A 27,577-nucleotide genomic window follows, 5' to 3' on the forward strand; every position below is an offset into this window, starting at 1 on the left:
AGCCTGTAAGTTCTTCTAATCATTTGCGGTTGTCTTTTTCTGCCAGTTTAAAGTTGTAAACTAATTTAGCAATACAACAGTAATATGACAAACATTAGGTTTTTTTGAACTACTGAATTCTGGTCTATGAATTATTATACACTACATTGTGATCACTGGGGCAATGCAGAGAAGTGGTGCTAGGGTGAATATGCATGAATGTGGGGTAAAGCAATCTGTCTTAGTGTCATGGCTTGGCACCCATCCTTTCTACAGAAGGTGCAATACACAGAATTCAGAAATCTTAAAAAAGGGAAAATTTACTTAGTAGAAAAACTTGCACATTAATAAAGATTCTCACAGCTCCAGCAACATTTTCTTAAGTTTTGAGTTTGCTCTTCTTTGCTGATCATCCCCAAATCTCACTTTGGTCTTTCCGCAAAATAAGAAGAAAAGGATGCCCTATCAAGAAGTACCAGACCTTTCATTAAGTCTGTTTGGGACTTTGTACAATGGAAGTACTCATAGACTACTGATTTGAACAGCAGTGTATGATATGATAGAACAGCTGTGTGATAAATAGAACATTGCAAGAATTCAGCCTCAAAACAATACTTGTAGAGTTAAATTTACAAGGAAAAGGTGAAAAGAAAAAAAAAATACACCATTGAATATTTAAACTGAGGTATTGTCAGCATCCATGCTGGGATTCATCTTGTGACAGCTTTAAATGTATGAATATTTTGAGGTGAACCGTTCCATGTTATGTTTAATGAATGCTGGAGACCATGTTTAGAGGCTTGTAAAATCACAGTTTCATGTGATTCATTGTGTCTGATGAAGTACTAATATTCCTCTGACTCTACAGAGGTCTTATGATTTATTAGCTTTGGGTCTTTTACTTTAGTTATAATCTTAGTTAAAGTAGGGAAATCTGGAATGGATCTGCTGTAACAATGAACAAGCTCTGTTCATATTTAGTATTTCCTGTCTACGTGCTGGAAGTAATAATGTATATTGTATTTATAAGGTAGTTGAAGAGTAAGTAGATAATAGTTGTGACTTTGCTTTCGAAAGACCAGCTTCTACTGAAACTCTAGATTTTATTGATCGCTACTTAGTGCCTTGAAATAGATGGGTTTTTTTTCTCCCCATTTTTTTAATGAATGTTACCTGGTTTTGGAATTACAGTGTTCAGTGGTAGGGATTTTTTCAGTAGCACATGCAGTCTTTTAGGCTGGCACATAAAGCTTGTACTGTTTATAGGAAAGTTAAAAACAGCAGTTTGAATCCACATCTGCCCAGCATCCAGCATATTAAATGAAGAACTCTGTATCTATGTGAGTGCAAGTCTCTTGGCTCATGGAGGATGCTGTGGCTTTATGTAAATTTTATTTTCATTTGCATTTTAATAATACTGCTTTTTCTCAATTAAAAATTTCTCTGTGTATAATTTATTTTGCTTTTATGTGGGTCCTAAATGACAGTCTGGGAGTCTATCAGCATAAAGAGGAAATCTGTAATCTACTTCTGAGGTGGGATACCTCAGTTTGATGCGTACAAGTTCCCAGTGCTAATGATGGAGAAGTCGCTTCATGTCTGTTTTGAAAAAAATAAGTGTTTAGGAAAAATAAGAGATTCAGAGTAGAGTAAGAAAGTCTAATTTGTCTGTGTATGCTGTATTTTTTAATTCATAAAGAAAAGCATGAAGGTCTTAGCTTAACCCAGACTTAGGAGCTTTTAATGTACTGAAACTTTTTTCTTTCCGTTGTAGTGCCTATTATCTTGGTTACTTTTCTTATCTCTTATAATCTTTTTGGGCAGAAGATAAAGCTCAGCATAATTTTGTTTTTTCAAATGTTTTTGATATATGTTGCTGGCCAGTATGTGACCTGTTGGAGATGTGCAGATTTGGCAGGTTTTTTCGGCTCCCCAGCCAAGGTATTCAACATTAAATGATGGGTAACTTTCAAGTGGTTTAGTTTGGATAAATGTCTAAAAAGTTTGGAGCTTATCTAAATCTCCTTGGCCTAGAAATGGATTTGCCTGCAGTCGGGGAGGAAGGAATAGCCTTTCTTGTTGAATTTTGTACTCTTCTCAATTTGATTTAGACCAGATTATCCCGTAAGTGATCTTTTTTTCTTGATAATTCATTCCCTTTCATTGCCTTTTATGACCCAGTGTAGGAAGTGCAGAGGTGTAGGAAAAGTTAAATAAAGCTCACCTTTCCTCTCCCCCGCCCCCCCCCCCCCCCCCCCCCCCCCAGGACTACAGGCAAGGTTCAAACTAGGTTCAGGGTTGGGGTGTTTTTTCTGTATGCTCTCTCAACTGGCTAGCTCAGCTCTAGTAAATGTTGCTGCAGTAGAAATAGTCTCATGTGACACTTGGCACACTACTCCTGCAGCAAGCAAGTGTGAAGTGCCTGTTTTTAATTTACTCCACTGTTTCATTTCTTGTCTGCTGATAAATAGGGCAGAGAAATGACAGATTTTGTAGAACTAGTAGGCTCTTTGGCTTAGAGAAAAATTTTAGGAAACTATGTTATCCTTAATGACCTGTCATCATAGTGAAAAGCATGTGAGACATCGACTCATTATGGTTGTCTAGCATCTATGTCAAAATTTTTAATATACTAATAGCATATAAACGGGGAAAGTTTTTGAACAGTATCTTTCTCAGATAATCTGTGATGGGTAAGTTGGTTTTTTTAGTGTCCTGGATACGTAGATTTGGAAACCTTTTCCAATCAGTGATAATGAATTTGGGAAAAAGCGAGAAGTAATGTGACTTCTTTGGATCTTCATTTGCCTAATGTCTGTGAATAACAAAAAGGGAAACAAATGTAGATTATTTAAATACGCTTTGAGAAGTTTTGAATGTTGCTTTGTTAGTATTCATTTGGGTAGGAGCACATGGGAAGTGTAAATGTCTGTCTTTTTTGAGGTAAGATTCAGGCATATTGATTGCTCTGTAGATGCTTAACTATTTTGCAGGTGGAAGAGTACAGATGATGAATCAGAGACTATTTGAGTTGTAACTCATGCTGAGGTACAATTGGATGATAGAAGGGAACAGCTTATGTAAAATATTAGGAATTCTCTCTAAAGGCATTGGGTTTATTACAAACTATCTTTAAAATGAGGGCTGTCTTTTCAAAGCCACTTTATTTGTGTTCCAGTGGGGGTGTTTTGATTATGCCTCTTTCCCCAAATCAGAATCTCAGTGAATGTATGGTCACCAAGTCCATCTCTGAGATCTCGGGTTATGTGATTAGGCTAGCATCACACAGCAGCTGTGAAAGAAGCAGAGGTGGAGTTCAGTTTCATTCAGCTGCTGAAGCCATGATACTGCCTTTTCTCTTCCTGCAGTCTTGTCCGCCCCTGTCATGGTGTCACTGCTCATCTTCTGCAGCCACTGAGGCAGGTGGGAACTGCTTTGTTCCCCCAATACTCCACAGTTGCTTGTCTCCAATGAGCTATGGTGTTTGAAAAAAGCTTCTTAGAATGTTAAGATTCTTAAGCATATTTTAACAATAATTAGGTAGTGAGTATAGAGTATTTCACATTATATATTAGCTTTTTAAAGGAAGGATTATTTTTCCTGAAACTTGCAGTCATTAATAGTTATTGCTTTTACATTGTACACAGTCAAATGATGGATGTCAAACTGCAATAGCGAAGTGCTTTAGTTTGCCTCTTTTTTTACTTCTGTTGGGTGCATGCTTACAAAGTTTAAATAAGGGCCACTGTAAGTTTAAGTACTTTGTTTTGACACTCAATAAATGAGATTATAAAACAGTGTGGATGGCCATATCTCAGTGGTGTTTGTGTGTGTACTATCTCCGACCAGAGTCTTTCTAGTCCTTACAGAATCAGATTTTTTAGTTACAGATGCAAGTTTGTTTTATTATATGATATGTAAAAAGTGAGTTTTCATGAAATTAAGTTTTTAACCTTTATTTCTTTTACTTGTTGTAAAGTCTATTGGTTTCTTAAAGTACTTTTCCAGGAGGCTAGTGGAAAGCTGGTAGCTGATACCACTCACAGGACTGATTAGCTGCAGTGACAGAGCTTCTGTCTGTTACTGTGCTACTGCTAAGTTAGGCAGAAATTATCAAGTTGAATATAGGTTGCAGGATAAGAGGAGGGTGGAATGGGGAGAGAAGGAATCAGAACCGTGGGTCATGGGAAAGAGGAGTTGCAGGCAGGCCTAAGCATTCATCTGCCTGAGCCATGAAACTGTTCAAATGGCTAAGATCCAAGTGATGAGATCCCTCATGATTTCTAACCTAGGTGTTTGAAGGCTGTAATTTTACAAAGAAGTGGTATAAATATTGATCGCTATTGCCTATCACGACTTTCATATTTCATTTATTAGCAGCATGCAGACCTTGGCAGGACCCATCTGATATGATTGTGGTGGGTAAATAAAGATCAGTGACTTTGATTCTAGTGCCAGAGTCGTTAAATTTTTACAGTCCTTCAAGGTGGCTGTGCAAAGAGGTGTGTACTTGAGTGAGTTTCCAGTGACAGTGTGTGTGTACGTTCTTTTTTGATTTGGTTGTGGGGGTTTTTTGTGATCTCTTGCACCACTGTGAGTTAGCTCCCTCAGGCTTGAGGCAATGTAGCTCCCAGGACCTCACAAGCTACGGTATGAAAGGGGGGGGGGGGGAAGGTAAAGGCTGATACTGGATTTATTATCAATGTCATTGCCTTGCAGGGAAAGGTAATGCTTGCATCTGACTTGAAGGTAATTTTGCTGAGAATTTAACTTGTGTATTAACTTCAACAATAAGCCAGGAGGTTATAGTCGATGCTTCAATGTAACTAATCAATCAGACTATATAAGTAGCAGAAAAGAATCTGGGCTGAGATAATATATGCAAAAACACCTCAAAGTCAGTCATCCGCACAGTTGTATAATCATATTTATGGAGTGTCAAAACAATGTTGTAAGCTGGGATTCAGAAATGAGCTCCTGGTTTATGGAAAACTCAAGCAGCTGTTTCAGAGACACCTTTGGAAATCTTAGCTGAGGGTTTGAATTGTGGCAGTCCTTCCTTTTCCTTCTCACAGGCTGAGAGACTGCAGATATAATACTGATGAGAAAGAGCTGTAGTCCTTCTGTGTTGGCCACCAATTTGTTGGTCAGCTGGTGGGAACATCTGCTGATATGATATCGTTCTTGACTGAAATGCCTTGGCAGTTAACAAAATTCTTCAGAACGGAGCCGGAGACTCTGTGGAGGGGGCTTGTAGTACTGAACACCGTCAGTGTGGGTGTCTGCAGTTGGCTTTAACTCCCTTCATAGTAAGTGAAGAGATACGGGTGCTTCTGGGCTGCAACTTGTCTTGTCCTAAAACAGGCTTCTGACAGATCAGATGAATGGTCTTCTAAAAGTGCTTTTCCTCTCTCTGTGTTGACAGTGAAGGGAGTGAGGACTGGTTTATATGAGACCAGACATCTCCCTGACTTTCCTTAGCTAAGAATGCTGCTTCTGCTCTTCAGCTCTTCAGTGCTTCTTCAGCACTCGCCGTGTTCACATTCACAGAGCAGAATGCCTTCATGGGGAAGGATGTGAAACTGCTTTCCAGAGCAAGATTTGACATGCAGAAAGAAATGTGAAAGAAAGGTTTGACTTTCCCCCTTGAGTTTGCTGTTCTGATAATGCTGGCTTTTATAAAGGCCCCAATTCTTAGGTTTTTTCCCTTGCCTTCCATTTTGCTAGATCAGAGGAGCAGAACTGATAAGTTATGGTGTGTGGTACGCCTTTTTCACCAATAGATCATTCTGTAACATAAAACCTGTGGTAGATGAAGGTAAGGTTAAAGCTACAACTGAGTAAAAGGCAAATGATGAGCTCAATCTGAGGACACAAATTAGAGGTGTTGCCCTGTTTTTGATAAAACACCCTGTGCCTGAAATTGCCACTTTACAACACACCTTTTGTTTTCCTGAGCAAACAGGCAAACAATGGACAAGCACATTTCAGAATTTTTGCCATTTGATGCCCAGGTTTTCAGAATTCCTAAAGCACTTAACAAATCCATTAGAACTGCCAACAGTGAGTTGTATCTAAGTTTAGATTTTGCTTCATTTTATAACCAGAGTGGGTGTGGATGAATAATATACCAGAATCAGAATCATTTTCTAATTGTCTTGCCAATATAATAATAATTTTAAAAGAGTGAATTAAAAATTATTTGGCCACTATTAAAGTTGTTTTCTTTCTATACTTTGTGTTTGATGTCATTAATAAAACCCCAAAATCTCACTGGTTTTTTTTATTCAGTGCTTACTATATGTGAAGAGAAGGAAACGGTCATCTTTGTTCCCGATTTCATATGAGGATTCATACCTACTTTAATTATTAAATTTCCTGTTCTTTCAGTTCTCAGTTCCTTTGGCCTGTGAACTAAATGCTTTTTCCAAAGGAAGTGCCCCTAGTGTATCATAAAGTTTCAGACCTCCAGTGTATATGCTTGTGTTTCCTCTTCTGAAGCGGGAAGTAGGCTGAAACTTGTAGTCAGACTCCAGCCACAACTGAATTCTTCTGCAAAAGTTGATTGCATCTTGTAAGAACAACCTTCCCTCTTAAAGGTGCTTTGTAAGCAATTTCTAAACTATTACAGTTGATATTTGTATTTGTACAGAAGTGCAGCACTTGGTTTTAATCTACAAGAAGTTAAGGTTAGTCTGAAATAGAAGATTTTTTTTTTAAGCTGCTATTTAATGTGCTTATAGTATGTACAAGTCTATATTGCAGGATAAATCACTACTGCCTAGTTGGTTTTTGTTTTTGTAAACAGTTCTGGCCCTATAGCAAACCAGTGCAGGTAGCAAAGTCCATGCTATAAAATTGCAAACTTGAACAGGTTGAACTGAAATATTCTTGGTTTCAACCAGAAGTTCCTAAATTTAGAAAAAAGTTGCATGTTTATGTCTCATGAGATTTTTATCTTCTAAGGCAACTTCTAGTTATATCTTTATATTTACTTTGTGATTGTGATTGAAACAAATTCTTCTCTCTTTTTAAGAAGAGTAACCAGATTCTTACAGAATAGCGTGATTTTAGAGTAGTGAGATTTTAATAAAACTCAATGCATTGTGAGAGCTAGAATAGCATCACGAATGTTGACAGTGGTTTTACACTACAATTGGCTTGTGTTTGGGATCTAATGGAAGGCACTGATGGTTTGCTGGTATAACAAACTGTGCTGAAAAACTACCTTAACAGTTCTGTTGGTAGTTACTGCTATGCTTTATTGCCTTGGGCTGTTCCCTCTACCAGTTTCTGGGATTACAGGGTATAATAAAGTTGAAAACCTTTTGTTTTAGCTTAAGTGAAAGCTGCAAAGGGTTCCTAGTTTTCAGATTGTTTCTCTATAAAAGCTGGCATTCATTCCTTTAACGGACTGTACAGTTATGCAGGAAAAAAATAAATTGAATATGCATCCTGAAGTTATGGATTCTTGAAGATAGTTATGATGATTCTTTTTCTTTAGGAGCATTGTTGGTCTTCTGAAAAATAACTGACAATTTCCTCCAGCAGATTTTAAGGCTAGCACAATTGTTGGTTTACTCTCTATGAAGATAACTGATGCAAATAGCCAATAATCTGAAGCAATAGTAATCTGAAGGTTACTGGGATGCTAGTAACAAGGGGCAGAGTTCTGCATTTTCCTTCTATAAGGTTTCTGTTACCATGTTATGGAGTTTGGTTTTTTAAGAAATTGTTATATAAAGAGAAGTTCCAAATACTGAAAAATAATGAATCTATAATAATGGACTAGGGTTCTTGGTCTCAGCACAGATAAGGCTGGATGGAGGTGAGTCTTAGATCAGAAGGTGAAAGCAGTACAGACTTTTTTCCTCTGTCAGGCCTCCTAGATTCTATTTAACTTTCAGCATATTTCAGGCTATTTCTTAATTTTCTCATTTACTACTCTTAATTTACAAATCCCAAAACCTGGTGCCAACATTTTCCTTTTGTTGTTACTAGCAGTGCCATAAATCACACAATAGTCACATCAAGACTTGTCATTTGCTTAGATCATTAAATTGTGTGATGCCTTCAGGTACATTCCAGATAGAGAAGTCAGTCCTCTGTTTTTAAACTGTGTAATAATGTTTTTCCTGTTGAATTATTTATTAGTGTCACAGACTCCTGTTTTACCACAAATAATAATCTCTAATCTTCATTTCAGTTGTCATAGTTATTTATCTTTTCCCCTGTCTGGTCTCTTAAGACACACTAGTGTTAAAATATGTAAACTGTAATATAAGAAATTATTTATGTGCCATCTGCTGCAACAATGCGGAGACCTAGTCAAGATTGTACTAGTAATACTGATGAATGAAGTTACTGAACTAAAAAATATACATGTAGCATAATTGTTTTAAAATTAAAACAAAAGCTTAGACAAATGAACTGCAATTGGATACTTTATAAAGTGAGATCAGTTTTTCAGTTTTCAGGATTAAAATAGTTTCATGCACAGCTATGAGAGAACAAAAAGAGTTGAAAAGATCTTTTATGCTTCAGAGGAAGGGAGGAGGGACACATTTTTATGAGTATGTTCTTTTGAACGTGAGTTGTTGCTGCAATGAGCTTAAATGTTCTGTTCCAGAATCATCCAAAATTGGTCATGTGCCTCCTTAAGCACATCCCCACCCCTGTAGTGGATGTGTTGTGAAGATCTTTGTACTTCACTTAGAAGCTTTCTGTCTTTACAGAGGGGCTGTGCCTTGCCATGCTCTTTCCTTCTGGACGTAGGAAACCATGCCACTGGTCTTTTAGACCCGTGTGTCATGTTTCATTATTGCATAAAATTCCTCATTCATTGAAAGATTTGATCGAAGTTTGCATTAGCTCTGGCTTCACAGTAGTCTACAATGGAGGAGGTCGAGCCTAAATTTGGAAGGGGAAAGCCCAGAAGTATGTTTGGCTGAACAGGCTCTCCTGACATGGAAGATGGGAGTTGAGGATGAAGTGTGATTAACTTACGTTTCTATTCATCCATCAAGCTTTGCGAAGCAGATACATAAAAAGAAATACTACAACACTAGTATCTCAGGAAGTTTAAGGGAATTCTTATCTCTCTCTTATCAGCCATACTAAATCTGTGGTTGAAGTACAGGGCCCCATGTCTGTGTAAAGACCTGTAGGTGAAATATTTTGGCACAAATCATAAGGAAAATACAGGACAACCGAAACAGAAATATTTGTGGTGTCATGTTAGCATTGTTCATTGAATGATTCACAAAACTGCCTACACCAAGAAGCGAAATGTAACCCTGAAAACAGTTGTATTGGAGAGTGTGCTTAGACCCAGTGATCCATGGCACTGAGCACCATTCTCTCAGCACCCTGTGCACTGGATACATCCTAGGGATCTGTTTTTTAAATAAGCATTTATTATTTTTTACCTGTTCTGTGCCCAAATTTGCATTCATTTCCTGGGCCCACTGGACAAGCTATATTTCATTAGCACATTAGTAAAGCTGGTTTATAAGTAGATCTCTTTCCTCCCTGCTTCAAGCCTGCTGCTGTTCCTGCTGGAGTGGGGCTTGGAGAGCTCCCTGGGAGTGCAGCTTCTCACCACTGCTCTAGTCCACAGCCACTAACATTTCTGATGCTTTGCATCTGTGCGCTGTCATTTGCTTCTGTGTCATCCCTTGATTCCTGTGATCAGACTGCATCCATTCAGTTACCTTCCTGGGGCTTTTTTTCAGTTGCATGCATATTTTTGTGATACCGTCTTCATCTCTGCTAGACTTCAGTTTGTTTTATTCTTATTTTATTTTACCTTATTCACACCTGTGTTCATGAAGTGTGAATAAACAAGAAAAACTTATTATCATAGATTTTCTTAGTATGAATGAATAAGTGATGAATAATTACCCTTTTTAATGCAGATGCTTTTTTTTGTTCTTATGTCCGTTCAATATTTTTCTGATACTACTTGCATTGTTACCTAGCAGTAGTCAATAGAAGACAAATTTCAGTTGTAGACTACTACATGCGGCAATGAACTTTGTATAGCCTTGTTTTGATAAACTTTGTTATGGATCATTGCTCACATTTTATCGTAAAATGCAGTATCTGTGTGCTACATGAACACATTGTCTGAATTCTCCTACCAGGATGGTGATTTTGAATTCACAGCACTCTCATTCCACAAAATCAGTTTATACAGGTGCTAAAAACAGTCCAAGCTCTTCGACTTGATTTTTTTTTTTTCCCCCTAGATGGTATCTGATTCTAGGTCTGCTCGTTAGTTTGTCTTAACTTTTGTTTTATAGAACATATATGTTTTCCAAAATGATTTTGTAATATTGGGGTAATCTACATTTGGATGTGCTTATGGAGCTGGGGTTTACTGCTTCAAGCCTGCTCTGTTTGTGTGACCCTACACTGTGCAGTATACTAAGAATTTTGTCCATGCTGTAGAGAACTGGCTAAACAGGAACTGGAAGGATCATCAGTAAATGGTGCAGGATCCGAAGTTCCACAGGAATAAGGGGATTTTCTCATTCGGCCGTCATTTTGTGTTGGAGTTTTGGTTTTTTTGGGGAAAGGAAGGTGTGTTTGGTTTTTTTGTGTTGCTTGCTTGCTTGTTTTGTTGACTTTTGGGTTGGGTTTGTGGTTTTTTTTGGTGTGGTTTTTTCCCCTCTCTTAAATGGTGATGGTTAGGTTTTAAGGCAGGTCATTATCTCTGGACTCAAAACATTCCTTATGCTTTAACAGTGAGTCTGTTAAGTAACCAGAGGGACTGGCTGACCCCAGTGTGGTGTGTTAGCATAGACTGATAGAATTGTGCAGGAGTGTATATTCATTGCAGACTTTTCCAAGAACCTGCATACTAAGTATGGAGTATCAATTCTTGTTATGTGTAACATTGGTGAAGCACAGGTAAACTGGCTGCTGTGTTTAGATCTTACACAACAGACCCCTTCACCCTTCTCTGTCATTCCCCATAGGTACAGACACTGACTGTTCCCCCTTCAGAGATGCAGGATTTACTACCCAGCTGCACTGAGTCTCTCAAATCTGTTTTGAACGTCAGACTCCCCAGTGGTTTCAATGCCAAGGCTCTAGTCTTACGAATACTTTGGGTTTAAGTTCATCCATCTGTTCCACAATGGTGAAAGCAGACAGACATATAGATACAGACCTTTAAAAAGCTTTAAAGCAAAATTTTCTTAGTTAGTGTAGAGGTTACAGGGATCAAGGAAAAAAACTGAGTGTTACATGTTGTCTTCTCCAGTTACTTCTTCTCTCTGGCCTTTAGGCTTATATGAGAGCTAAATGGTGAATTCAGAATCTTTTGCCTGTATTTCAGCTGTTCTGCACACTAGGGGGTATTTCTCTTTAGCTCTCTCTATAGGTCATCTTCCACAGACAGAATTTTTTTTCCTTCCTTTTCTGACTGAAAATACTACCCAAGAGCAGTGGAAGTCTTGCTCTGGCTCATTCCTGCACCCCTGAGCATCTTCCCTGTGGCTTTTAAGGTCACAGTCATTTCTTTTTCTACTGTTTAGGAATTTCCTGTTCTCCACATCTCAGCCTCTTAAGATGAATCTGGTCTTGCAGTTTTCCCTAATTTTCTGCTCCATTATTGTTCTTAGAGGTTCCACCTGAAGGCTTGGAGTCTTCCATCTTGTTGGGTGTTCAGGCTGTCAGGCCCAGTTCAAAGAGCAAATGCAGAACTGCTTCTTCCCCTGAGGTATTACTGATGCAGTGATTCCAAAACCTCAAGCAGAATTCATAAATTCTGCCACCCAGTTAGTGTAACACTCTGATAATTTCCTGAGTAGGTTCTTATTTTTCATATGAATGGTAAAATTTACTTGTACTGTGAGAAAATGATCCTAATTTGAATATATTGATTTTGTCTGTCCAAATATATGTATAAATTCAGGATTTATTTTAAATCCTGTATAAGAATAAAAATGGTTTTAAGATGATTATTTTTTTTAGCGCTTTCCTCCCTCCCTCTCTCATTTCAGATGTTGCAGTTGTGGACATGAGTGATATTTCCAAGCAACCATCACTGTTCTACCATCTTGGCGTGCGTGAAAGCTTTGACATGGCTAATAATGTTATACTCTACCATGACACTGATGCTGACACGGCTCAGTCTCTCAAAGTAAGGTTCTCACTTCAAACTGCGCTTCATTTCAGAAATATTTGTAAAAACCTGATCCTGCAAATGTTTGTGTTTTTCTGAAACTTCCATTGAATGTGATTTCCTGATTGCTACATAACAAAATCATTCTAAGAAAAACAGCTGCTAGCAAAACCGGTATGGTTAGAATAGTATAAAAGCTTGTTTATAAGAAAAGATCCATAGTATGGTACTGATTTTGCTTCAGATGGTTAGACTTGGAATGAGAATGCAGGTCTGATATTTTTTTTTTTCCTTTCTTTCTCATTTGAATAGCATACATGTTAAAAAATGCTATGGCCTGTATAATAACAACCCTTGAACAAGGGCTGTATTGCAGCTTACTCCTACTATTGAAGCACTTCTGTCGGATGAAGTTTGTATCTCCTAAGTGCTGAGCAGCTGAGACTACAGGAGTTTCCTTTTTATTGCTGTTTTAAGAGGGGGGGGTGGGGGAAGATCCTCACCAAATCTTTTTATAGCCCTGTTGTTCATTTTTATAATAGGATAATACATGCTATACATGTTAAGTCCTGAAATGCTGTTCTGGATGCAAGTCATATATTGTGGATGGTTCTTTTTTTCTTAGTGCAGGTTCTCTTTGTTTTAGATGGCATTTACACTTTTATGCTTTGTATCATCACCTACTGCTGCTTTTAATATGATCCATTTTCTTGCTGCCTTCACTGAGAGCAACATTGTTCAAGCTTTGTGTTTTTTTCCTTATTTTGAGTTACTGTCTCTTACTACTTTATATTTTTCACGCACCAATGTCCAAAAATCCTTTTTGGAATTCTCCAGTCTCTCTTGATCCTATAAGAATATTAAGTTTAATCTTAATTTTGTATGAGTCTCCCTCTCTTTTCCCAGAAAAGCTTTGTTCTGTCACAGCTTTTCTTTCCTGCTCTCAATGTCATTGATTTTACTCTGTGTCTAGTACCCCATACTTCCTTTCTTCAGGTGGTGATCCACATACACATTCACATTCTGCGTGACCTAGCATCACATGAATTCAGTCTTACACAGGCAAAAGCCTCTCACGCTCTTTGCTCAAAGAGGTTATCCATATGGATATGCGCTAAGGCATACTTGCATGCCTTCCATTCCTCCAACTAATCTGGGTGGGCAGGCATACAGCTTTTCATCCTGCACTGGTAATACACCTGACAGCAAAGAGATCTTTTATTTTTATTTTTCATTAACACAATTTTACCTTTCTTTTATGCTGTCACTCGGATATTCTGATCAACTTGGTTCTCCCAAGGATGTGCCTGAATTTGGGAAGCACAGACTAGTCATCTTCTATTTGTCTCTGCCCAGTGAGGACCTCAGCGGATGGCTTTGATTTCTGTACTTTATGCCAAGCACATGTGCAAGCACCTGCTCCCTAACTGGAGTGCTGAATGACCTCCAGGCTTACATCCATCCATGGGTTGGATCTTCAGATGGATTGTTTTCAGAACTGGCAAATCTTTGCACTGTCAGTTCTGGGGCTTTTTTTGCTAAGGATGTAAAGCTCAAGGACAAATCTGGGGACTTGGGAACATTGGGGCGTGTCTGTGTCACTTAAGGCTGGAAAAGCTATTTTCTGCCTTCATGTCTCTTCTGCTAGAAACTCTGTCAGTGTCGCTGATTTAGTCCTCATCTCCCAGTTGTTTGCACAACCTCCTTGGTCTGTGTAGACCCCTAGTATATCTTGTTTGGAATCAGAAGGCTTGATTTAAGTTGCTGGAATCAAGTAGAAGAGACGCTCTGAAGCAAGTGCTAGAGTAGTTTAAGCAGGGTGCTGGGAGATTGTTCAGTCCTACTCTGATGTCCTTGATACTTCTTCTGCAATTGAGCCCCAGTTCAGTGTTGGATACCATCATATATGCTAATACACCTTTCTTAGGTATACATCAGAAGGTAGACAGGGATTGTTCTTGGGGTCTTTCATAAAACATTTCATGGAATAGGTGCTGGGTAGCTCTTAGAAAAGTGATTCTCCCTGCTGAGAAAGATCTTTTCCTGCAGTAGGTAAAGCTTTTCTGGATATGCTGGCTTAGCCAGGTAGACATACTAATTCTTCAGCTCTGTGGTATTTCAGATGTCTAACCCTTCCATCACTTTTGTTCTGAGGTATTTGGTAGGGCTGAAGGAGTTTAAGTTAATCAGTAATTCTGTTTAGGTAGGTTTTAGTACCTTAATATGTATTTTTAAGCATTTGCTGGTGTTTCTTTATTCTCAGGTTTATGACTAATCTGTTCAGGTTTTTCTCCCTTTCCCTCAGGAATTCATTACTTGGATCTCAGTTGCTGTGCGTTGCTTTTAAGGGTGGTTAGCCTAAGTGTTATAAAGGCAGTATTCATGACTACTATTACTTCTGCTGGAAGATCTGTGAAGTTCAGGCAGCCTGACTTTATATAGCTTATCTCTTAGGACCCATCCTGAAATTCTCCCAGGAGTTGTCTCTTTGGTTCCACCAATGTTTTTTCCAAACCACCCTAATTCCAAGCATATGAAAGAACATGCAATCCAGATTACAAGAGGGTCATATTTGCAGAACTAAATCTCTTAGATGGCCCCTGATATTTTGTCTGTTGTTAAGGAAAAGAGAGCATGAGGACAATAATTTCTGTGCAGTGGTTGTCAGATATGAAGTTGCTCATGTAGAATCATCTTAGGTTGCCAGAGCACAATTAAATTATACCAGTAACCTGGCTTAGAAACAACTCTGTGTCTAACATTTGTAGCATGGCTTACCTGGAAATCTTTTTCGTTTCACCAAGCAGTGTTCATTGGACATGTAAGCCATCACTAGGAGGAGGAGGAAGTTACTTACCAGCAACTGGAAATCTTTGAGGTCTGGTTTATAAACTAATGGGCATATCACCTGCCTCAGAGTTTCTATATCTCTCGTTAGATTTTGAGGGGAGAATTACGGTGTAGGAGGAGTGTGTTGTTCTGTGCCCATCCAGGTAGGAAAGGGACCTAGGCGACTCAAGGATACTCTTTCAGAGAAAAAAAAAATCTTCAGCTTTGAATGCTTTTGTTTAACAAATGTCCAGAGTGTGACTGGGTATGTGGAGTGCCAGCTCCAATTACTGGCAAGTACAACTTGCTTCATCTTCTGAGCACTTTAAATAGATTTCTTCTCTGATTTGTTAATTTTTTCTTAACATGAACTACTAAGACTTTTCTTGATGCTGTTCTGTCCCTTTACTTGGAACATATCTGTGTCTATATATGTGTGTGTGTATATATATGTATGATATTTTTATTGGAAATAATATTTCCTAGTAAAAATGAATAAACGTTTTTATTCTCCCCTTCCCTCCCGCCCTCCCTCCAGGATATGGCATCTCAGAAAAACACAGTAAGTATTAAATCCACATTCATTTTAAAACACAAAATGAGGATACTACACTTGAAGTAATTCTAACAACAAAGCTGCCAAACATATATATGCTCTGTGTGATTGAAGGAACTCTGTTTTACCCATATACAATTCAAACTAGTGGAAATATTGTTGACTTCCTTTCCAAAGTAAAGCTAGATTAAAAAAAAATACTTTTCTTTAGGAGTTCCTTTTTAAGTTGTAGAAAACTTTCTAGTGCCAGTAGATATGTATGTAGGTTGATAGATCAAGATAGAAACGCAGAAATTCAGTCTCTTTCTCCCTCTTTCACCCAGTTGTGCAAATGCATATGTGTGTGTGATGCCTTAACAGGACTTACTTTTGTATCTCAAACGCTTTAGCTACTATATACCCATCCTCTTCCTCAGAAATTCACCAGTTTTGCTTAGAATGCAAGAACTTATTTCCCAAAGTAAAAACATTCTTACCCTTAATGCAAGTAAAACCAACCAAGTAAGTAAGCCTGAACTAAGGTAAAATTTAGTGGTTATTCTAGGCTTATTGCAATATGCCACGATGTTGTAGTTATATATTTTGTCATACTTCACATCATGTCAGTAGTTATTTTCATTAAGAAATTTACACTGTAATTCTGATGACTGTTGAATTTGCAAAAATCTTAAACTTTCATTTATTCTTTCTGTTTCCCAGTGTTCACCATATACTTTTATTTTCTTCTAAATAATATTGAGCAGCACTAAAATAATATTCTTAGACTTTGCTAAAGAGAACTAGAAGAAATAACGCATTAGTCACAGCTGTTTATTTTGAGCTGCTGTTTATACTTGGCCACAGTGGTGCATATAGGCTAAAGATAGATCATGTTGAGCACAAGAGTAAATCCAGGTCCTTTTCCTCTGTGTCTTGTGGTTTTTGAACTAGTTTCACCTGTGGGGTGTGAAGTACTTTTAGTGGTCTGTAGGTCTGTGAGGGGGGACCTCAGAATGAGGCAGGTTTGCTTGCGAATGCTACTGTCCAACTGGTGGATGATCAAAATGTCACAAGCATGTTTTTCCCCCTCCAGAGCAAGAGGGACAATTGTGACTGAGCCATTTGGTGGCAATTCCAGAAATGGAGTAAAAGCAAGGAGGATGGAGGTTCAGCCTAGCATGATCAGATTAGCAGCCTGCAATCTTTTCTTCTAGCAGACTTTCTCCCACAGAGGGAGGTATTGACCTTGACAAGGAAGAGAAGAAAAGATGGATCTGGTGACATGGTTTCCACAGCAGGGCCTGGTATTAGACCTGTAAACACCATGTGGCTAGCAAAAGGGGTGGGGAAGGATTCTGAAACTAGGATCCTGATCCCTCCTATAAAAAGGAGGGATTGCCTGCCTAATCCACTCTCTTCAAGTGCTTAAAGAATACTGAATTGTGAATAAAATACAGTGAGGAAAAAATAAAAGACTTGAAATACCAGGTATGGATTCTTAGACCCTTCTGTGCTATTTGAAGTTGTTTGTAGCTGCTTTAATTAGATAAATGTGCTCCCATATTGCATTCTTCTATCAGTTGGGTTTTTAAAATCAGAATTTACAACAAACTAATGAGCAAGCTGAATAGTTAATATGTTAAAACTTTGGTTTTATAAGTTGAAGTTGACTTCAAATAGACAATTCTGCCCCCCCCCCCCCCCCCTCCTTTCAGATCATGAGAGGCTTGTAGTTTGCCCCTGCCCCACTCTGGTGCCCCTGCTTCATTGCTGGTTAAATATTCTACAATCACAGGGGCAATGTTTTCTTTTAAGTTAATTGCTAATGAGGGTCGCTGTACTAGTTAAGTAGGTACAGAACTGGTGCGAATTACTGTGTCCAATCAAGCACATAGCTTCATAACCATTTCAGTTTAAATGCTGAATAGTTAATACATGTTTACTAGGGTTTTGTGTTTTCCTTTCACTTTTCCTGATTCAAAAGTGTGGGTATGCCTCTCACATAGCTGTGGAACAGCAGAAAGAGCCTAAATACACTCTTCATTAGGGTCTGGAGACGTGTTGGAAAGAAGATAGGTACTTGATCTGCTAAGCCTTCCTCCAACCCAGAGGCAGCCACAAGAGTACCATGGCTGGTTTTATGAAGAGAAGTCCTCTCTGTGCCTTATAAGCTCTATGTCCATGCATCTGCACTGCGTATAAGGGAAGGGGGGCAGCAGAGATTGCTACCAGGCACTGCACACCAGTTTTCCAGCAGCACAAACAAAACTTTCTGGGCTGGCTGCTGTAGCTTGGAGATTTCTCTAAGGTTTCCTTGCCCTCACCTTTGCTATTTATCCTGCAAATCTCAAGTCTTGTACAGAAGTGCAAAAAAATTGTAGCATGGAACAGATGTGGAGCCATGTTAAAGATGCAGAGAAGATGAATGTCTAGTGTATTGTCTGGGGTGATTTTCTTCCATATATTACAAGTAAACCTTGAAGAAAATGGATGTTTTCCTTGTAAAGAAAATGTTATTCTAATTCAGCATCAAGGAGGAGGCAAGAGCAAGGAAACTGGACTTTATAGCTGAAGAAAATGCATAGAAAAAAGGCCAGGAATTCATTTGAGATTTGGCCTGATTACAGCTGATCTAACAGCAAGAATTATACAGCAGCATGCTGTGGTGATGTGAGTCTGAGAGATTTAATAATTTACTGTCTGAAAAAAAGAGTGTAAGGTAGAATTTCCCTCCTTTCTTCTGCCATTCAGGAATGCAGTTTTCAGAGATAAGATGGGGAATGTGATTCAGTTCTACTTGACTCCCACAAACAAGCAATTAAAATTCTGTATTGATAATTTATTGCATACCTGGATACAAAAGGAAAGAATTATTGGCTGTGAGAGTTCAGTTCCCAAGAAAGAATTGCCCTGGCATAAAATTCAAGGTCAAGATTCTGTGTCCCATCAGTTAGGTTTCCTTCTATAGAGCTGCTCTGAGCTTTGAGGACTATTTTCTGCTAATTTTACTGAGGATGTATGCACAGCTTTCTAGTTGCTGTCAAAATTATTTTTGATAAAATAAATTGCAAATGTGCAGTCTTGCAGAACAGTTTGTTTACTGTGTCATAGAAAAATTAAGATTTGAGGGTACAGGGGATGCTACTGGACTATAGGGTACAGGAAAATAAATTTATCTATGGAAAATGGGCTTGTGCTTTGCAGTTTCCTTAGATGTCAGATAAGCATTGGTTTACAAGAGAAATGAAGCTTCAAGGAATTTCTAAAGAAAAAATTGCTTTAAAAAAAATATGCCCCCAAACCAATGTAACAGACAAAATCCATGGGAAAGTTGTTCTGTTTTGGTGCAATATTTTGTTGCTATCCTTGATAATTTTTCCCAATAGGGAAATTTCCTCTCCTTTACAGAAAATTAAGGAATGTTGCATAAAAAAAGTCAAAGATTGAGTGAAGAAAAGAGTGCACAAGGGGCTTTTTAAAAACCGCTGGAGTCAGGAAGGAAAATGTACGGTCCTTCTGGCAATAGATCTGGCATTGGTTACGCATGGTTTGAGATACATACTTGGATCCTTTCAGTTTGTTTGAATGTGGCATTGAAAATACTAACTAAAACTTCCCACTCTGGAAAAACTATTATGGCAAGTACAGAGTATAAGGAGAAAGACTTAAAAGTTAAATTTTCTTTAATTGATGGTATGCCTGAAGAAATTTGAATAACCCTGTTAATTGCTTTCAGGGAAGATATTTAAAAAAAATTAAGCTGGTTATTAAGTGAAAAGGTTTATTACAGTATATTTAGGCCTGTGGGCCTGATGTAGTATTTTCAGGTATTTAAATGTGGTGGGGTTTTTTTTTTTGGTTTTTTTTGGGGGGGGGTGTTGGTGTGGTTTTGTTTTTTTGTTGTGGGTTTTTGTTTTTTTTTTTTTTTCATTAAATCCTGTAGTAGCTCTTAGAGTAAGCAGAGAATAATGTTTGGGCCATGGAGGAGTCATTAGCAAAAACTCTTCTTGATCTAAAGGGAACAGGACTGCAATTTATCCTTGCCACAAGGAATTTTTATGTTGAAAAATCAATTTTTATTGTAATTGGCAGAAAGTCTCGTCAGAGTTTCAGTAGCTGTATAAATTAGACTCTATCTGCTGTTTCAAGGCAATGAACTTTTAAGAAAACAAAAGAGAAAGATTTTGGCATTTGGACTCATAATCTCCAATTTAGTAGCCCCAATGGACTGAAATGAGAGCCAAGACTCCAAAGTACAATTATATTATATGAATTTAATAATCTGAAGAAGCAGTATTGCAGAATAACTTTCTATTTTTTATTTTCTGACTACTTTTACAATATATAAAAGTTTGTATTATATGGTCATTTAATATATATTTCTAAAAAAGCCTGAGGCAGCAGAAGTATTAAAAGGGTTTGCAAAAGGGCACAGAATGAAAGAGGAGTAAGAACGTTTTACATACAGACAATCATTTTTCTTTTGGGGAGAAGAACAGTACAAAGGCAATGGGTAACCCAGTAAATATTACCTCTAATGTTTCCAATCATAAATTAGGACACTGTTAATATTGACATAATGAAAACTAAGGCTTTTAAAATTAATTTCTGTAAGTTAGTTTTTATGGAAATGTTACTATCTCAAGGGATATATACTTGTAGTGGTTGGATTATAGTTAACTAATCAGACAATGAGTCCGACAGGTTCATATAACTAAGACTTGAAAGCACCTTAATGATGACACAAGAGATCTATAGACAACTAAGTCATGTAGACAGAGAAATTTTACATTCTGGGTGGCAAAGTATTGCACTTTTTTTTGGCCTTGTAAATATGGACTTGCTATAAATACCTATATTCATTTTCTCTTGTTTCTTTCTTTAATCATATCTCTATTCATGTGTCATGTCTGTCTTTTTGATTCTTATGCTGGTTTTTGGTGGTGTTTTCCTCTTCGTTGTTTTATTTCAATTTGGAATAGGTTGCCAACCACAAACCTTTTCTTTTGGTTCAAGTACCTCCTGAATACTGATTATCTGTAATCTGATAGGCAAAGGATGTATCACTTTAAATCTGTTTTCTGTTGAATAGATATGCCATCTTATTACTGTGTTTCTAGGCATTTAAAAATTTATAAGGATACTTTAAGGACCGTGCTTGGCAGGGTCTTTCCTTCAAAGAGATTGTAATGTTGGAGTACTTGTTCCTTGCAAGATAAATCTCAAACATTTAGAATGTTTGGTTTGTCATAATCTCTCTTCTCAGTCTTTACATAACTGTATTTTCTGTTCTAAATTTGAATATACAGAGTATTTTTTTAAGTTTATATCATCTTAGACACATGTATCAGAAGATGGGTAGGAATTTGATGTCACAGAAAACTTCTGTGAAAACCTTAATTCTTAAGACAGTAGTGGATTAAACTCCCTGAACACTCAGAAGTTTGTGACCTCTTTGAGTGAATGCAGTTCATTTTCTGTTATCTTACATCTTTTCCTTCCAACTGCTTTGTAAGTTAGGGTAAGCACTCCTCATACTCTTGATGCATGAATAAGTGGCAAAATGGCCTGCATGGCTCAAGTGAAATAATTGTGCTATTAGCTGTGGGCATAATTCCCTCTCTGAAAATGCAGAGATTTTACTCGACATTATTTATCTGAAAAAAAAAACCCAAAACCACCCTTTAATTCTAATGTAGTGTCTCTGCCACCAAGTGAGAGTTGCACCAAAATAACTGTAGCAGCAGTACAATTCAAAAACCCCTTTACATTATTATGGTCAAAAGTTTACTTTTAACAGCATTAGCAAAATGTTTAAAGGAGTATTTTAAGACAAAAAACACTCTACATCTCACCTGTTTTGCCTAGAGCCTAAAAATGGCCAAAGTGGTCCTAACCTGGCAGCCCTTCAGCAAAGGCATGGCTCTGTACTTAGTAATTCCTTTAGCCATGCTCCCTTGAGGAAAGTCCCTTTCTCAACTTACTTGCAGTATTTCCTGGAGTGGGGAGGGGGGCAGGGTTTTGGTTCTTTCTGTGATAAATTTTAAAGTTGTGATTGAATATAATAAGTTTCGTTGCTAGCATAATGGGTATATATTATTTACTGAAAGATGAGTTACTGAGGACTTTTTTTTTTTCTCCAGTCTACTTGTTTTTTGTAATTGTAACCTAAAAATTTCTCAAAATAAGACAATAAAAATGGCTTAACTACTAATTCTGATATAAAGCAACTCAGCATGCAGTCTATAAGCTATGAAGTTATAATTCTATTACAATTAAGTCATAAGTTATAGATTGTATATATTTGCAGCTAGAATTACCGTATGTTATTTCATACATACCTGTGCCATTTATTCATTATTTTAAAAAGCAACAGTTGGTGTATAACAGGACAGTAATTTTCACGATTTGCTTTTGGTGTCAGAGTCCAGCATCCTTCAGTAGACAATCAGAAGAGGCAAAGATTATATTTTTAGCTATCTTTAACTCTTGATAGCATAAGAAAAGTAGATGGACAGAACTCATATTTTACATAGTGAAGATAAGAAAGGCTCTATTAGAAAGGCCACACACCATGTGTGAAGGGGCTTTATAATTTATTATATGCAAATATTGGACAGAAGAAACCGGAAAATTGGAGCTGGTTGCTTTTCAGACAAGGTGATGTGCTCAAATATATATGAGGTTCCTGGCTTCAGCACACAAAAATGTATCTGTTATTGATAAAAATATGTTTTTAATTGCATACATTTCAGTATCCAAAAAGAGGTGAGAAATCAAAGTCAAATAGATGAGATGGTGGCTGAATAAGATTAATACAATGTTTCACATGTCATTTCAGTTTTTTTCTGAAAATTGCTTTTTCAGTAGATAATTGCAGTTCTTTTTGTGTGACAAGATACATCATACTTTCAAACTGGATTTTTTCTTGCCATTGCAAGAACAGGTTTAGGAATAAAGTTTATATACAAGCAGCTTTTGTATTGCACTGAACTGAGTGTTTATTTGAACAAACCTGAGACTAAATTGTTTTAACATACTGGTGGTTTGGGTTGCAATTTTTCCAACTTTTTTAGTAGGAAGTAAAGATAACACTGCAACAGATAATTATATTGTTACAACAGAGACACTGTACTATAGGGTTTATGAGGAAAGAATGGGCTTGATCTTTATCTATTAGAAATAATTTAAAATTCTAAATCCTTACAGACTCAGTTCAGCAACAGAATGTACCGATACAGTTTTTTTTCCATCTCTATTTTTAGTAACTACATGCCCTACATTGTTAACTTTCTATGAACAGTTTATTTCTTATTTCTCTTGTCTGTTTTATTAATGCATATAAAAATATGCCATCTTCATATCCATTCTTCCCATCATCTCAGTGTTCTCCAATTGTTTAAGGTCTCTTTAAATGGCTACGGCTTTACTGCAGGCTTAGATGATACGAAAAAATTAAAGGTATGATTTTGCTGTACATGTTTGATGCCTTGATATCCCCAAGGTGGCAGTTGAAGGGTATTTATTGGTAGTTGATTGTGTTAGATGTGTCATACTGACACATCTTCATGTGTCAGTGTTCCTATCTAGTTACTCTGGAATGCAGTTTACTTTTGTTTTTTTAACAACAGAGAATTACTGTAGCTCCAGATGGGGTACTGGTACTTCTAGTAGCTGTGGTTTTGCAGTTTCTGGTTTTGGGGGACTTGCTCAGGAGTTGGAGACTGAAGTTGCTGGTCTTGTGCTTTGAAGGGCATTTCCAGTTTCCTCTCCGCTTTCAGCACCTTGATCATGTTTACTTTTTTTTTAATGTGCCATATTAAGAATTTTTGGGGTTTACTTCTAGAATGTTGTGTTAGAAGTCTTAAATATATTACAAAACATGTCAAAGTTTGGTTGGTTGGTTGGTTGGTTTGGTGTCTGATGGCAGCATGCAGCAAATGTTTTGTAGACTCCTGTGGATTAAACATCTCTAATGTTTAGTCTTTCCAATGCCTCTGTTTCTCTCTCTCTCTCTCTTTGTGGGGAGCTATGCATCATATCCTTCCTAGCACAGAGTGAGCTGAGAGGATGCAAGTGTATCTCTGACCCCACAAATCTGGGAGCAGAAGGTTAGCTTGTAACTGTCAGACCCTATTGGGGTCTGTGCATCACATTAAAAAACTGAACAGTTTTGTTGTATTGCTGCTTAACAGAGCTGGACCCTTATTCATCACCCTTGCTAATATTGTAACTCTTCCATGGAAAATTCCTTGAGTTTAATGCTTGCACTGTGCTAAAGCTTCAGAGTGCACCAGTCCTAATCTAGCTGTTTTGTCTGACAGTAAAAGATTCTGCGTATATACAAGCATGTTTTCACTTTAATTTATTTTCTAAACTGTGCCTGTTTTTCTTTTAGGCTTCCAGTGGCAATTATTATTTTATTCCATATATTGTCACACCTTGTGCTGACTACTTTTGCTGTGAAAGTGATGCCCAACGAAGAGCTTCTGAGTACATACAACCCAACTGGGACAATATCCTGGGGCCACTTTGTGTCCCACTGGTGGACAAGTTTATCAGCCTTCTCAAGGATGTTCATGTTACATCATGGTAATTTTACAACACATACACCCCCAGAATCTTTGATAGTCCCTTTTTAATGTTATGAAAAAAGATGCAGAATCTCTAATAGCATTTATTTTTTTCACTGCACTTTATATAGTGCTAAAAGAAGCTGCTAACTTTACTGGTTCCTGCAGTGATGTCCTGCAACTGTTGCAGTTAACTAACCATGTTATGCTAGAAATTGATTGAAGTAAGTAAAGTTGGTCCATGGGTAAGGTAAAGTGCTTAAGGATAAATTACAGTGCATCAGTTTGTAATAGGAGATGAGATCACAGCCTCTTCATAGAGCTCAAAGCCAAAGACTGTCACCAAGTAAGTGTATATATACGTATTGCAGTAATGGGTAATCAAATGTAACTTCCATGGTTTGTTTTTTGTTTTGGTTTGGTTTTTAACATTAGCCTTCTGACATCGCCGAATAAACATGATACTGTTCACCTACTTCTGCAAGCGACTGTTGGAGTTTTGAGGATTGGGGCTGAAGATGGAAGTGTCTCTTTCTTGATTGCTCACCCTATACCCTGCAGCTAGTCTGGTTTTGTTTGTATTTCTGGAAAAACACTGGAAGAGACTGAGCTTCTAGGTTTTCTTTTTCCTAGCATTCTGAAGTGTGAGGTAGGACTGAGTGCCTTCTGATATCTTTCTCTTTCCCCATTGCCATCTAAAAAACTCTTTTTCTCACCTGGTCCCACTCTTAGGATCACAGAGATGACCCTCTCCGCACACACCTTGTCCTTTACACCTCCATCCATGGTAGGCCTGCTATTCTCTGGCACCTTGCTGGGCAGTGGCTGGAATATTGCTGGCCTGAAGAAGCACAGGCTGCCTCCCGCTTCTCCAAAACAGTGCTAGAGGGGAGGCTACATGCAGGTGACACCAGCCCACTTTGAGGAAAGGACAAGAGGAGAGGCAGAAACTCAATAGAGTTGGTCAGCATACTCAGTAGAGTTGGTCAGCATATAGGAGAGCTGTACTTAGTAGTGCAGACTCATGAAACTAGTAGCACAGTTGGTCCTGTTAGTAGTAAATTTTGGTACCACTTAGTGTTTGTGTCATTGTGAAATGGTGCTCTGGGCACCAGCTGACCAAAGCTACCTGTATACTTCATCTCTGATGTTTATGACCAGGGTTGTGGATGATTTTGGTTTGATAATTGTGTTGTGAAGTCCTATAGTAAAGCCTCTTCTTTTTCTCATTTTCAGGCTGAAGTGCCTGAAAGAGGTGTTTGTACAGCTGCAGACTTAGACATTGTTGTGGTAAATCCCAGTGAAGAGGAAGATATAGCTAGATGATCCCTCATTCCTGCCAAAAGTTTGAATAAGTTTGAAGAGGTTAAGTGTTGCATAATTCTTGAAAGTGAGATTCCTATTCCTAAATCATTTGGATGCTTTGAAAAACATTACCCCATTCTCCCCATTTCATTTGGTTAGCACAAGAAGAACTAACTGTGATTAGGCTGGTAGAAGGCAATGCTGGATAGAAACCTGAGGTTGGAAATCTATGGTGAATTAGGCCCAACCTCTGCTGGCAGTAAAACAACTACTAAAAGCTTTCAAATAATGCTTACTGTGACCTTGCTGCTTTGTATTATAAGCATAATGTATATGGGACAGAGAGCTTTAGTTTTGTTTGCCATGTGTAGGGCTTATGCTAAGCAAAGTTGAATACTTTGCAGTACTCATTTGTAAACAAAAATGCGTTGTATGCGCTTGAGTATCTGTCCGCTGACATCTGCTAACTTCCAAACTAGAGATTCCATAAGCTGCTCCAGATAAAAGTTACCCCTAAGTAGCCTGTCCAGGTTGTTTATAACTGTCATATTGATAACTTATATATGATTTTTTTATTATTATTATTCTACAAAAGCTCCAGTATTGTGTTGTGCACTGACGTTAGCATAAATAAGGTGCACTTACTGGGGGCTTTTACATAGATCCTACCTACATTCTATATTTTGTTCATCAAACAGATTGCAATTAAATCAGCTTTTGGTGGCTTATTTTTGTTTTACTTTCTTTGTTTGAAAGCCTCTTCCATTCATGATAAAGTCATGTACCTCCTCTTTACATCACATTGGTCTTTCATCTCTGTGACACTTTATTATCCCAATTATTCCAGCTGCCTTTAGGTTACCAAGTACCGCATCTGTTGTGGTCAGTAATGGGGCAAACAAATGCCCCAGTTTTACTGTGGTGATAAAATTACTTCACAGTCCTGGTTATAAACACATTGATACCTATCCCCACAGTCTGAGATGGGGTAAGGTGGAATATTTATGGTGAGTTAATGAAAAACGTGGAAATGTTTGATGTGCACCTCACTGAGAAAATGGTACTTTTTATTAGAAATCGTGCTTTTTATTAGAAATATAACCGTGTTTCATAGGAAGCATCTAACAGTCTTCTTCCCATATGTCTATCTTTTTTTCTTTAGTGCCTATTATAAAGAAACACTGCTAAATGATATTAGAAAAGCTAGAGAAAAGTATCAAGGAGATGAACTGGCTAAGGAGCTGGCCAGGATTAAGCTTCGTATGGATAATACTGAAGTGCTGACTTCTGACATAGTCATAAACCTGCTTCTTTCTTACAGAGATATTCAGGTATGTTCCTAAAGACTAAGGAAGATTATTTTATCATGGGATTTTTGCTTGCTTGTTTTGTTGTACTTCATTGTTTGTTAAACAGTGATTCAAAACTGACACTAAATTGTTACATTGTTTAACAGCTTGACTTGCCTGTTGGGCAACTTAAGGGGCCTTAGACTCTTACTTATTTTCCCTATGAACAAGAGACACCAATTAGGTGACTTCCTGAGTTCTCCTCCTTTTGTTTTTCATTGATTTTAACCTCCTTAAAAAAAAAAAAAAAAAAAAGAAAAATCTGAAGCAAAAAGTTTTCTTTTCCCTTCCCTCCCTTTCCTCTCTCGCTCCTATAGTCAGATATATTTAGAAATGAAGAAAATACATTTCTTGTGACCATTGTATTGGCCAAAGGTGCCTAAGTTGAGAGCTGTCATGCAGACAAACACTAACTTATTTTTAAAATATAGCTGCATCTTTTTTTCTTGATTTTATTTTTAAAGTAAGTTCTGCTTTTGCTAAAACACAGCCTGTATTTCCAATCTGACAGTTTATGTGTTTGACATTCCTTTTGAAGTATACTTCCAACAATTCCATTGACATTTTTTTTCCATCAGGAGCTAAGTTGGTTATTTCATTAGTGTAAATGGGTCATAAGAGAAGTGGGTGACCACATTATCCTGCACTACCCAACTGATCTGAGATGCGTATTTTCCTGCAGCACTTTATTCAGCTTCATTTTGATTGGCTCTGGTGATCATTTGCATTCTTTTGAAAGGTCTTCTCCCTTGAGAAACGAAAACATCTTGAAACAGTTTTGAATCAACAAATTAAGTAATGTGAGGCCATTTGTGGTGTCAGTAGACTGGCCTCTTCAGCAGTGTATATGCAGGTTACCCCTGAGAAGCCAAAA

General features: G+C 37.6%; 1 protein-coding gene across 1 annotated transcript in view; it reads left to right on the top strand.

Moving 5' to 3' along the window:
• Nucleotides 1–27,577, top strand: part of MAP3K15 (mitogen-activated protein kinase kinase kinase 15) — an 87,266-nt gene that overhangs the window by 12,352 nt on the left and 47,337 nt on the right. The window contains exons 2-5 of the mRNA XM_056328847.1: nt 11,991–12,130; nt 15,480–15,503; nt 23,875–24,068; nt 26,517–26,685. Coding sequence (XP_056184822.1) covers nt 11,991–12,130; nt 15,480–15,503; nt 23,875–24,068; nt 26,517–26,685 — 527 coding nt within the window. The remainder of the gene's footprint in view (nt 1–11,990; nt 12,131–15,479; nt 15,504–23,874; nt 24,069–26,516; nt 26,686–27,577) is intronic.

Source organism: Falco biarmicus, chromosome 2, assembly GCF_023638135.1.
Source record: "Falco biarmicus isolate bFalBia1 chromosome 2, bFalBia1.pri, whole genome shotgun sequence".
Classification (NCBI taxonomy): domain Eukaryota; kingdom Metazoa; phylum Chordata; class Aves; order Falconiformes; family Falconidae; genus Falco; species Falco biarmicus.